At 38.9% G+C, this 13,535-nt stretch overlaps 1 protein-coding gene across 9 annotated transcripts in view; it reads right to left on the bottom strand.

Moving 5' to 3' along the window:
- The window catches only part of DLC1 (DLC1 Rho GTPase activating protein), a 214,348-nt gene that overhangs the window by 24,094 nt on the left and 176,719 nt on the right, over positions 1 to 13,535 (bottom strand). For all 9 annotated transcript variants that reach the window (XM_072928209.1, XM_072928207.1, XM_072928208.1 and 6 more), the window contains one exon: positions 1,207 to 1,278. In XM_072928209.1, coding sequence (XP_072784310.1) covers positions 1,207 to 1,278 — 72 coding nt within the window. The remainder of the gene's footprint in view (positions 1 to 1,206; positions 1,279 to 13,535) is intronic.

Below are 13,535 nucleotides of genomic sequence, written 5' to 3' on the forward strand. Positions count from 1 at the left end.
TATTCAGCTGAGAGTTTTGTCTCAGTTGTAACAAAAACTGGAACTACAGTTCCAGCTCCATATCCCAAGAAAAACTTGGCATCTCCATTAGCACAGAAAAAAAAGAAGGAAAGAAAATAAGAAAAAAAAAAAAAAGGAAATTTAATTTCTGAACAAAGAAAAGAAAAGTTTTGCCAAGTGCAGCTTTTGAAAGTGCTATTATCATCTCATATTGCAAATGCAGCTGCAAATCAAAGCTAAACAAGATCATTTTTCAAGAAGGTCAGCTCAGCATTTGCTGTAATTTTCAGCAGTTATTCACTGTAATAATGAACTTTCTATGCTCGTTCTTACAAGCAGCAGCTGGAGTTTGCTTCATAAAAATGAAGAGGCAGTTAAGAGTGCATAATAATTTCACTGCAGTGAAAGTAATTTTAAGTGGTGTGGGGGAAAATTCTGAAAAAATAATATAGACATATAAAAAGCATGTCACACTTTTAACAAACTTCTATAGGCTACTCTGCATCAGTGTAAGAACTGTATACCAAACCTGCAGGTTTCTAGTAGGTGGAGAGGTAATGAAGAAAACAGTTCTCATTGAACAAAACCTTGTAAAAGCAGACACGCAAAATGAATGCATCCCAGAGAACAGCAAATGACTGCAGGAGGCAGCCACTCCTCTGAGGGAGCAGCTGCACAACAACAACTTGCATGTTCTTTTTCCCTTCATAGTAAGCCTATGTCTAACTACTACCCAAACTATTCTGAATAAACACACAGGACTTGGGAGTCATGAGGCACACAGACGTCCCCTTGCATATGCAGAATTTCCTACTACTGTTCCATTAGGAGAGCTGGCCAGTGGAGCTGTACACAGCTTTTGTACTTCTCCAAGACTGGGCTTGTAGCATGGCTGACTATGTTCCTTACTGTTTTAATCAGAGGGAACATAACACAGTAGTAACCTTTACATTTGTGCTATGATGCTGTTTCAAAGAGTCAGACTAAAACAGAAACCTGAAACAAATTCAAAACTCCAGTGTGCTTCAGAGTCTCACTGCATTTGGTACATCTCTGTGTGGTGGGTAGCAGAGAGCAGCCCAGTCCCTTAAAGTCATCTTATGTACTGGAACTTCGGTGGTGCCCCTGAATCTCGTTTACTGGTGAATATTACCGGTGAATCCTTGTCCAAAAGTTGCTGGGGAAGGATTAAGTTCAGGTGCCTACCTTCGTAAAGCTGCGCATACTGTGGGAACCCAGCAGCCCGCAGCCAGTCACAAGCTTCCTTGGCCTCGATTTCTGAAAGAGGACAGAAACAAATCACCTTCTGATTAGTGATCTGCAGAGATAGAACTTCCTCTCCACCACTTCTACTATCCCCACTGCAAAATAAGCAGAAAGGTTTCCAGAAACTTTGAACTGAGACACATATTTGCTTATCCCAGTTTGCTTTTCTTCTCACTATCAAACATATCTTAGATTCTGGAAAGTCACTAACACTCAGTTGCTATTTATCAACAGCTCATCATTTCATCATTTTACTAGTAAGAGAAACAGGCACTTATGAAAACTGCAGCAGTTATGTATTATCGTGTACAGTATTTGTTAACACTAGAAAAAACAATCTGCAATCATCATGAGTAGTGCTTGTTCAGCAAATCATATGGTCCTCTTGGCACAACTACTTTGTCTTGACAAAAATTCCTTGCAGAGCTTGCATTACTGTGCACTTTAACACCTTGTAGATAGTACTGACAAACTCAAGTCCAAGAACAACTGACACACTGTACTGCAGCTCACTCAAGCACATATTTACTACCCAACAAGAACCTAGTTTCATTGGAAGTCTACAAAGTATTTATGAGTTACTTGGTGTATTACAGGAAAGTTTCCCTCACACTGCCCAAAACAGCATGCCACAGAATGAAATTATTCACACACATATATGTTACACAGAAAGAAAGGAATATTAGTCTGTGAATAAATCACATATAAATTCATCTGCTACTTAACACAAGTAGAGATAAAGAACATATTATCCTATTAGCTCAAACTAGGAAAATATAAAAGGTACCTAGGGTATTCTCCAAGTGTTGAAGAAATGGATTGGGCTAATTATGGTCTTCAAAAAATTCAATAAAGTGCTACTGGGAATTTAGCTCCCTGCTTAGAACTGATCAAACAAACAATGAGAAATCAGAAAGAATTAAAGTTTGCCTGGCTTTCATTATATTCACTGCTCCTGATGGACCAGGAAACAAAAGCTTCATTATGCACAACTCAGTACACAATTTTGCCACCTACTTGGAGAGGATACTATGGCTACCTGCTACAGAAGTCATGCACAAAGGGGCCCTCTCAGAATTGCTCCACATACAGGTTACTGCAAACACGGCATTGAAAAGCCAAACACGGTGTAAGTAAAATATCACAAGATTTTGTCACGCTATAAAATATTCCCAGTGAGATATAGGTACACAAAACTGGAAAAAATGGCAGGCACATTTTAGCGTCTCCAAAGTGATGGCAACCCCCTTCTCATTTTCCAAATTGCTACAATAGTGTTAAAACATTTGTGCTTTGCCAGACTACTTTGCTAACAAACATACCCAAACCAAAGGGTTAAGGTGAGCCAAAACACAACATTCCAGATAAATAAACATCTAAAAATCCACTCCTGTTGAAGTCAGGACAAGCAGGCATTTGTGCAACTTGTGTTTGCTTCACCTTTGGGTTATGGGACCACATGAGAACAAGCACGTACAGACATATTGACTTAGTTACTGATTAAGAAAAGGCATTCTTCAATTCCAATTGCAAATTATTACAAAGTTTTGATTAAAGTAGTATTTGAATTTCAGTATGCTAAGGAAATATGTGGTAAATTTAATAAAGAATAAAAAAATTTGAAACTTGTATGGCTAAAGCAAGAACAAACAAGATGATAGATTCAGGAGCAATTAAAGTTACAAAGCAAAAAAAAATCTGCAACTAATTTTTAAGAGTACTTAAAATAAAATGCAGTATCTTATAGGTCACATTCTGCAGAAGTGCTTGGATTGAAAGAGAATTTTGCTTGATTTAAAACCAGGAAATAAATTATCCTAGATAACAAGCATTTAACAAAAAATGCAGGGAGACGCTTGCAGTGCAATTGAAAAAAGTTGTCAGATTCCTTACTACTACAGGCATTTTTCAATATGTTTAAATATTTGTTCACAGGTCCTTTACTGAGCACCCCAGGTGTATGACCTGTAAATTATTTCTAGAGCTAGAAAATTATGAATATGCATTCCCTGGACTTTTTTTCACCATTCTCTACAGAGGCTTTGTGTATCTTTTCTGCAAATGTATATGTCAGTTATGTTAAAGTTACATTTTATGGGCATCCAGCTGTCATGTGCCTTTGGAATTTTCAGAGCATATTTGCTTTCAAAATACCTTTGTGAATCTCCCAAGAAGTTTAGGCAATGAAACACTTGAGTTTTTCCTATCTGTCCACAAGAATTGCAGAGAACAACAAAACACAAGTGCACCTGTCCACCCTGATTAGGCTATGTAAATGCCTCGAGTTGGGTACAAGACAGTGCTAAGTGTTTAAAAACCACATTTGACCCATTTTCATAGGGCAAGTTGCAAGTCCTGTTGCAAATCCTGGAAGGGCAAAGGGTTGCAAGTCCTGTTGCAAGCCCTTGAAAGGGTGAAGGGTTTGAAGCGCCATCCTGAACAAGGGGCCAGGGAGTGCCCTGAGGCCAGGGCTCTCTCCATCCCATCTCCACCCACACCAAATATGGTTAAGAGAGGGACATGATGGGTACTGGTGACAGAGTGGAGGTGGGACCTAAAAGAGTAGCTCCTTTTGTTCAATTCAGGTTGGCCAAACTCAGGATTCCTCCTAGACTGTACTCCTATGTGGTGTGACCAGACAAAGGGAAAGGTAATTTTTTAACCCAGCTTCCCTATCTAAACCTTGTTGACTACTGAGGAGCCAGAGTATGAAGAAAACTGTGTATGTATGTGAAATTCAGGCAGATCAAAATATAGTCAGAGGGAGAATCCAGTCCAAAGTACATTGAATAAGCTGCATAGAAAGCTGAGTACACTGAACAAGCTTCCTCACAACAAGAGATACAAATTTAAACAGCTGAGGGCTTGTCTAGGTAAAAAGTTCATTATTGCATCTTAACTGGAATCTGTGTTTGAGAATAATACACACTGGTTAAACCTGAAGTTCTGGCCAAATAATTTAAACTACCCTATAGGAAGAAGCTCATTCCTACAGTTTCCAAATTCCAGCTCAGCAGCACTAGCCCTGGGACACTTGGTTTACTAGTTGCCAGTTTCATATCCAAGTGGACATGAGAATATTTATGTGCAAGTCCTTGTCTTTCTGATCAATGGCAACCAAGATAGTAAGAGACAAAAGAAAGAAGAACAAGTCTTTCAAAATCAGATTCTCCAACTACTTCTAAAAACATTTAGCAGGGACAGAGCATTCAATAGCCTTTGTTCAATATCCCAGGGGACATAGGTTACAGATCATTATCTGAGCTAGGAACTCACTGTCAAGCACAGCATTTGCTTGGTTAGGGCCAGCTGATAGCCACAGGGAGGAGAGGAAACTTGCAGAGGAACTCTACACTGCTTTCCAAACTATTTTAGGAAAGTCCTACTTCAGCCACAATTTGCAAAGCAATTTCTGATGAAGACCTGGCAGCTGAATTGATAAGCTGCTGCAGGCAAAGGACTGGTCTCACTCCATCCCTTCAGTGCCACTTCCTTTCTGAATCAAACATCCTTGCCAGTTAAAACCTTTACAATAAACTACCATTCAGTATACATTCAAAGCAAGAAATGTATGTGCAGCTTTTCAGACGTGCATCCTGTGCCCTCCCCCAGCAGCAGGAGGTTCTTGTACAAAAAACTGCTGGCAAGAAAGAAATTGTGCGATTATTTCTAAATGTCCTGATAAAAAAAACCCCAAAAAACCAAGAAACCTCTTAGAAAGTAAAACAAAACAAATTTAAAAAATCCCACTCAAATCCCCCAAAACCCCAAAAAGTACAATGAAGTCTTTATTCTTGGTGTCGTGTAAGCAAACAACAGGCAAATGTGTTAAGGAGGAAACAGGAAATTTTTATTGGAAACAGCTTTATTTGTTAGTCTGTTTTACAAAGCAGTCCTCCATGCTCAAATCAAGGGTAGGAGTTCCTTTTGTGTATGGCTGGGAACCATTAGTCCTTATTTACTCACTTTCAGAGGGATTAGGAGAACTCAATCCTTCTCCAGAGTAGTAAATTAAAATGGGAAAGTCTAACTTCCTTTTTTGTTAAACTTTGGTTAATCTTGGTTCCTGGCCTTGTAAGTTTGCAGGTTTAGACCTTCAGAGTAAAAATATCTCAATTAACGCCTTGCTTGAAACTGCAGTTGCAGAAGAGAGAGCTGTAAGATGTCCATAGTCTTTTGTTTAATGATACCTTTTCTCCCATAGAAAAGAAAAACCACAGAGTGATACTGCAATAACATTCTTTCAGAAAAAAAAAATCAACATAGCATCCAGTTAAGACAGCAACAACAGTTACTTTCATTCTTCTTTTTCGCTTCCATGAAATAACAGGCAGTTTAAACACTAGCTCTTTCAGGGTCTTCAGGACAAGGTGCAAAGCAGATGTATCTTTGTACAGTCATGCATTGACTCAATTTTCACCTAAGTGCTAAACATCTTATGAACAATTTTTCCAAGCAGATGGTTTCCTCTTGCCTGAACTCAGACACCTTTACAATCATATTAGCACCTCCACACATCAGTTCTACTCATCTCACCTTTTGGCTCTGTTAAGAGAGCAGCTTGTAAAAGTCTGTTGTGAGACTGGTAAAATCAGCACTGTCAAAATCAAATTTAAGAAAAAAATGGGCTTTACTTCTGGAGGTTCACTTCAATATCATACATAACAACTGTTTATTTTTTTATGAGTTTCTTAATTGCATATTGGTCTTAATTATCTAGTGAGTTATTATTCTGGTTGAAATTCATTTGACTTTTCTTTCAGAAGAGAAGAAAAAAAAAAAACCAAACCAAAAAATGTGTAGAAACTGACTACAAAATCATCTTCCTGAATTAGCTTGCAGGAGAGACTCTCCCATCCAGTGCAGAGAATGATTCCAGATTTTCATGAAAGCTGGAAATGAACACTGTATCTCCTTACTTTAATGTCTAAAACTCCATAAACTATCTGCATGTTTGCTAAGGCACAAAGAACACATGGAGCACACAGAGCACAAAGGATTCTTCCCCATCCAGGACTGATGGTCCAGTTTAATGGCTGCAAATGGCTGGCATGCCCTTTTTCTGTCTATATCAGAAATTGCCTCTCCCTACACCTCATGTCTCTCTGAAACTTCTAGTGCTTTGCAAAATTTTTGTTCAACTCAAAAACACTGTCCTGATCTATTAGGAAACTTGAGATCATTCAGGATCATATTTTTTAAGACCAGCTGTGGTACATGTGAGAAATACTCCTTTGGATAGAATTCCACTGCCCAAGTACAAGCAATCATTTTTCCTAGTGCTTGAATTGTATCTCTGACATGTGAATTGTGGTCCCAGCATTAGACCTGATCACACTATCCATCCAGTCAGTCTATGGATACATGAACACAGATGTGAAATCTGAGACAAACCGGGGAAATAACTGCACTGTGGCAGCTGTCTACAAATGAGCAGTCCAGGCATTGAAAATGATAAATCAGCTCTGTGTAATGTCATATGCCTGCAGCCCTTTAAAGTTGGGACAGTATGACTGACTTCCTAAGAGTAAGCCTGTTATGTGTCCAGGGCCTCAGATGGTTTTCACTTTGAAGATATGCGACTGTTGCTTGAAAATAATTAAATTCCTTCTCATAAGTCTGTTTTTTCTCAAACTTATATCATTTAATATTCCTTAGGCAGCATCATTAACTTAGTGCTCCACACCTTTCAAGAAAGCAGCACATAGCAAGGACTAAAGAAAGCAAAAATATAATTAGTGAAGAACAGCATTTTATACAGATAACGCACTCAAACACAAACTTGGGAAGTTTGTCAATAAACGTTCAACCACTAAAAAGTACAGCATTCTGAAAATCCCATTAAAAGCTCTTGCCAAATTTCTAACACACTTGGAATTTCTTCTGTTTCTAAGAGAACAATCTAATCTTATACAACTGCTCTGGAATAACAGTCTGACACACTCAGTTCACATAGGATGCATTTCTAGAAGAAGCAGCGAGATCAAGAGAATATAAAGCATGGCTTTTGAACTGGGTATGCACTTGCAGGTTTTGAAGTGAAAGCTAACAACCTTCCCAAGAGAGAAACTTTTCTCCTTTCACCTTTAAAGTGCAAGTTATATTTTTCATTTGCAGCTGCCTTTTTTGATGTGCTCCTGTATTTCACTGTGCTTCAACTTACCTTCTACAGTCAAACTATACATGCTGTGACCTCCACCTACTGCTGCCTGTCTCTGCAATCAATTTGAGCAAGTATGGATGCATGTGAATTTTAAGAAAATACCTCTTATTAAAAACTTTCAGAGGGATGGGGAGAGGGGGACTCACAAATTCTTAAGACAAACCATATATGACACCAAACACATATACTGCTTTCTAGTCATAAAACTCCTAGAAACAATGACGAATGTTACTCAAATATTCCACAACTATATCATGACAACTAAAAAATACTCTCTTTGTGTTGTCTCCTGCTGGCTTTGGGTTAAACATGGGACTGACTGGCTTTTCCAAGTTACAGAGCCTTGAAGCAAGACAGTAACTATGCAGTTGATGTTATGTATAAACCACAGGACACTGGGAGAAGAAACAGAGTATGTTTGGAATTTGTGTGGGAACAGATGAAGAAGTAAGGAAACAGATGTTTAAGATCATATATTGATGTTTTCTCTGAAAAAAAAAAGCAGGATGTTTGAACACCCCCCCCCTTTTTTTTTTTTTTTTTTTTTTTTGGTCAGCAGAGCTTTTGAAAAAAGCAAATGGCTTACTTCCACTGATAGGATTTCAGTTTATTTCCTTATTGATGAAAGCTAAATAAAAATAAGAATTAAAAAAAAAGGATGTATCTGGTTTCCAAAATATCTACAGAGGTGTATGTTGGCTGTATATACCTTCCCTCCTTCTCAACTAATACCAAATTACAGAATAGAGTACTTTTAATTGCTCACTAATACCCTTGCTAGCACAGCAAGCACAATACTGCTTTTGTGGACCAAAATCTAATTATTAAACTTGAACCTCTTTATCACAGTCTTCTGCATATCAAAATCACTTCAGAACTTTTACAGCTCACAACATAAAAAGAGAAACAACATTTCTTGAAAATATTTCAAACGTTTAGAGATTGAGCCAACACTTGTTAAAGTCAATGGGAGCCTCTGTGTTAATTTCAGAGGACTTAACTAAGACTTTTCCAGTGTGGATCTGTGGGTGTCTAAAACCCAACAAAACTTTTGCAGGAATAAATGGGGTCAGTTTCACTATTTTTAGCATGGAGAGAAACCCAGTTTTTCATCAGAACATAAGAAAGGACAATGCCTGATGGCAGGTCAGAGAGGGCACAACCACCACCTCCAGAGCATGCCCCAACTGGCAAGAAGTCCTTCTCTCTGTCAAGAGGACCAAGCACAACTGATTAGCTCTGAAAAGCATCAAATCAACATAATTTCAGGATCTAATAAAGGGCTACTGAAATAAAGGGTATTTTCCATGTGTCTGTCAAACCCTTTCCCTATACACTCTGTAACAGATTGCAATGACTGCTTATTTTCACACCATTAAATATGCTTCTAGCTGCCTAAGGTTAGCTGCATAACTTCCTGACTTGTTGAAGACTTTGGGAAAGCGTGATCTAGGACACAAAAGAATCACCACTTTTGGTTTACACTACAAGTTAATAATTTATCCTAAATAGGGTTTTGTTTTGTTTTGTTGATGCTTTGGGGTGGGTTTTTTTTTTGGCATTTTGAGCATATGCAGGAGAATTTGGAAAGAAATTTAAAAACAAATGTGATCTGAACATATTTGTTTAATCAGAAAACTACAGCTTAATGTGGCAATTACCCTGTCATATAACAACTCTTTTTATAGGTTAAAGATGGTCTTCTCCGATCTTGTTTTTAAGAAGGCTCACAGATGAAGAGGAACAACATGTCAAGTGACTTAAAAACCCCTCAAAAAATAATTGGGCACGTGGGTTATTTATCTGGCCTGCTTAACACAGGGTGGTCTTGGAGGAGGATTATTTGGGGCAGAGAAAGCAGTTAGTCAAATCCTCTGATGGAGGTCATGTTGACAGATTCCAGAGTGAGAACCAAATCCTCCTCCAAAGAGTGGGAAACAGAAGATGACTTTAAACTTCTTTCAGAAATTTCTTGGTCAGCATGACCTTTGAGAACATACTGAAGGGCAAACATTAACTATTGCTAGTCCCAAGCCCAGCACTAATTCCTCCAACTGCCCTGTCTGCAAGCTTGTGGTGTGCCAAGCTCAGCTCAAAGGCTCATTCAGCTCCAGAGGGAGGCGAAAGTGAGTAGGCCCAGTGTGACAGGTACTTCACCTAAAAAAGGCACAAAATGTGGGCTACCTGTTCAGATCTAGGAAATAACGATGCTGTAAGAGCTGACATGAACTAGCTCAATGGTTCATACAAAAGAAAATAGATTTTGTAGACAGTTACTTCTTTGAGCTTGTTAAACCTCAACCTCAAAACTATCCATGCATGTAAGGAAGAACTGCATGGAAGAATGACTACCTTTATATCATAACCATTTATGGCCAGTCTCATTGATGAGCCAGTCCCAAACTATATCCTGTGTGGATGATACAACACTAGATACAAAATACCAGTGGAAGTGAACAGCCCAGCATAAAGCTAATTGCATCACAGACAAATGCCTTCTTCCCTGAGGCAGAATTAAAGATGCAAACATGGATTTTTCCAAAGCAAATATTACTATGAACACCCTGTTTTCAGATATTAGAGACAGTTACAGTATTGTCTGTGATACTGCATACTTGAAAATGTTTCTCTCAGTACAAGATCTAATGGTCACATTTTGAATGGATGGAAGAAGAAGGAAAGTTAAAACAGATCATGAAGCTTTACACTGGAAAGTTTCTTTTATCTTATGTGCACAGGAAATCTGTTCTTACAGCTTGTGGAGAACAGAGTGAAGGGTGACCAGCAGAACATCCAATTTTATAGGTTCACAGGGTCACAGAGAGAACATCCCTAGAAAGCAAAAATGTGGTGGTGGTGGGGGGGGTGGTGGCATGTATTTTTGTTAATCTTGAAACTTCAGGAAATTACAAGAACAGATCTGGGAAGGTCAAACTGTTTCCACCGCTGACTTAACAAATGTCTTTCAAGCATCTCCTCAGGAATCATTCTTAGTACAGACTACTGCATTTGAATAGAAAAATTTAGACAACTATAAAATAAATATATTTAAACCCACATCTATGGAATTCTGCACCCTTTTAGACTCCAAAAAAATGCCCCACAAGAAATAAGTGAGCCATCCTATTGTGTCATTATTAGCAGAGAGACCAGACAAAATTTTTTCCTGATCCTGTCTCCTCTCCCACAGTTCTTCTCAAGGGAAACAAATACTAGACAATATTTGAAAGAATATTCATCCTAAGAAATAAAAGTGCTTGTCATGCTCTTCTGAAGGCACCAAAGTAGTCCAGAATGGTCCACAGTATTTTTTACCTGTAACTTTCAGACAATGAAAGTCAGTGAAGTACAGCTAGCTGGCTAAGTCATTCTCAGCTCTCTTTTGGTTCTGCCAGTTTTGCCGATGGTATACTGAACTAGCAGATCCACTGATTTCAAAGATATGCTGAGTGGGATAGGGTAGCACTGTCAGCAAGAATGGCCGAATAAGTGTCTAGTAAAAGGAACCAGGAAGTTCCAATCACAGCCCAGTCCTGTGCCCCTTTCATGAGACTTGCTCATCATCGAAGACTGAATTTGTTTTTTCCTTTGAACAGGAGAAGGAGGGAAAGTAGATGAGAAAATTAAAAAAAAAAAAAACAAAACAAAACAAAAAACCAAACCTTTGTGAAAAACTTGGCAAAAAACTTTCGAAATCAAAAAACATGCAAGACAATCCTGATACCCTGCACCATGCAGAATTACTGATTGCTTAGGTACAAGAAAAAATAAGCCTGAAATTGCTGAAATTACGAAAATTACTGTATATCTTCACTTACTACATTACTGTAGAAAATATCGAATTTTGTAATTAATTCACCTTGAAACACTGAGATTCAAACTGTAAGCAGAACAATATGATATGCAAAGAATATATATAAATTATACAGGGCATCATCTCTTTATTTAGTGGAGATCAAACCAGCAAATTTTCTGTGAACTGCATATCATTTGGTTGCTGTATTTCTATAACATGCACAGGAAGGAAGGGGAAACATCTGAAGTTATTTTTATTTCCCCAAGTCTTTTGGCTATACTGTATGAATGCTAGGGTGGGTCTGGCATTGTCTGAAATGTGTCAGGGTCCTTTTGCATAGCCTCATTTCCTTCTTCCTGTCGCTAGGAAGGATAGTTAAGCATGAAAAGTGCTTGTTTACTGTACAGGACCATCCTGTTAAGCACATGAGCTCTCTTCCTCTGTCTCCTTTTAACCAGCCGAGGGTGCATTGTGTTTATGCTCAAGCCAGTAGCAAAACTCCCATCAGAGGAGAACTGGAAGAGAAGTCTGAATCTCTCAAGAAGTCCAAACATAACATACTGTGGTATTTTGCCTTGAAAAAACCAAAACTTTATAGTGCAAATTGCATCTCTAAATATTTGCAGAACTCATAAATTCACATGCCTCACACAAACCACTGCCTAGAATGTAATGAATCAGAAGAACCAGAAAAGTAAAACCAAGCAACCTCATCTCCTTTTTCTAGGAATCTTAATATAAACTTTCGACATTAGTGCATGAGTACAACTATAGTACCTTTTTTCTACACCTCACCAGAGGCAAAATGCACTGAGAATTTGAAAGTTTCCATGAGTAGCATCAATCTTCCTCTCTGGCCCTGCAAGGGCAGCTGCAAAAATGGCTGGAAAGACCCTGACTCAAGAATTAAAAATCCTAGACTGAATCTACACTACTGAGAAGTAAAACCACCAGATATGTTCTTGCTGCTAACTACCTCTTAGAAATAACATTTTGTGACAGGTAGGAAGTTGAAGCCTTATGGTGTTTAAACAATGTATTAGCACTTCCTTTTTTAATAAAAAGTGTCAAATAACCCAAGTTATTTTAAAAGAAGATGGGATCAAGAAGTCCTGGAGGTCACACAGCTCCAAATGCTCTGATTTCTATGAACTTGTAGGTGAAAGGAATCTTGTCAAAACAGTATCTACATCTTCTCTTACATACACTGCATTCCATAATCAAAGAATCTCAGTCCTACTTATGATCCCATCAGCAAACTGAAGTAGTAACCCAAACCCATTTATTTGAGCGCCATCCACCCCACTTCCTGGCCATCTCAGCCTTTTTCTTTTTGTTGCTTCTACTGGAGCAGCAGAGCACGATGCCTAGAGGACAGCAGTAATAACATGTGATACAGCAGGCTACGGCTGTGGAATCAACAGACACACCTAATACCAGCTCCATGTGCTGTCAGCCCAGCAATGCCCTGCTTGCCAGAGAGACGCTGGATCAGTCTGGCACTGAGCTGTTGAGAGATTCATACTCAGAGGCTCATAAGAAATCTGCCTATTATCTTCCTTAAGTTCACTGCAAATAGCCTTAAAACACAACCTGACTCAGAGAATTGTTACTGAACTGCTGTCAGGAATTTCTTGATCAGGGCAGGGCAATTCAAACAGATCACACTTACTCCTGTAAAAAAAGAAAAAAAAAAAAACCAAACCAAAACAAAAAAACACCTCTAATTGATGGCTAAGATAAATTGCATTCCTCAGTCTTTCAAATCAGGTGTGTTAAGTACTATGACACATCAGGCAGAACCTTCTGACTTACTTAAATACGTTGTTTAAATGTAGTTATTTCTTCAAATTTTCCCAAAGAGTATGAGGGGACAAAAAACCCGAAAAAAATAAATTGTACCAATAGTAGGTGCCTTGACTGGCAATAGAGCTCATTAGGTTAATGGCAACACATCGCTCAACACTTTAGGTGGAACTAAGTCATTGCAGTAGTTTGCAAAGACAGAGAGGGTGACACGGAACGTAAAGCTGACCGACTGGAAAACGGCATCGGCTTTCTGTTTTCCTCGAGAAGGGAAAAAGGAAGAGGGGGGTAGGGGTGAGTGAGCCCGTCTGGCAGGAGATGCTGCTCCTCCACCGGGATCAAAGCCGCCGGGGGTGACTTCAGGGCTGGCCACCGCCGCACGGGGGGAGCCACCGGGCTCCTGGAGGCCATCGGGCTAATTACGGAGAACTTCAAAAGGAACTCGACGGTTCCCGTCTCACAAGCGCTCCCCCTCAGAAAAAAAAAAAAAAAACCAAGAAGAAA

Source organism: Taeniopygia guttata, chromosome 4 (genome assembly GCF_048771995.1).
Source record: "Taeniopygia guttata chromosome 4, bTaeGut7.mat, whole genome shotgun sequence".
NCBI classification, from domain to species: Eukaryota; Metazoa; Chordata; class Aves; order Passeriformes; family Estrildidae; genus Taeniopygia; species Taeniopygia guttata.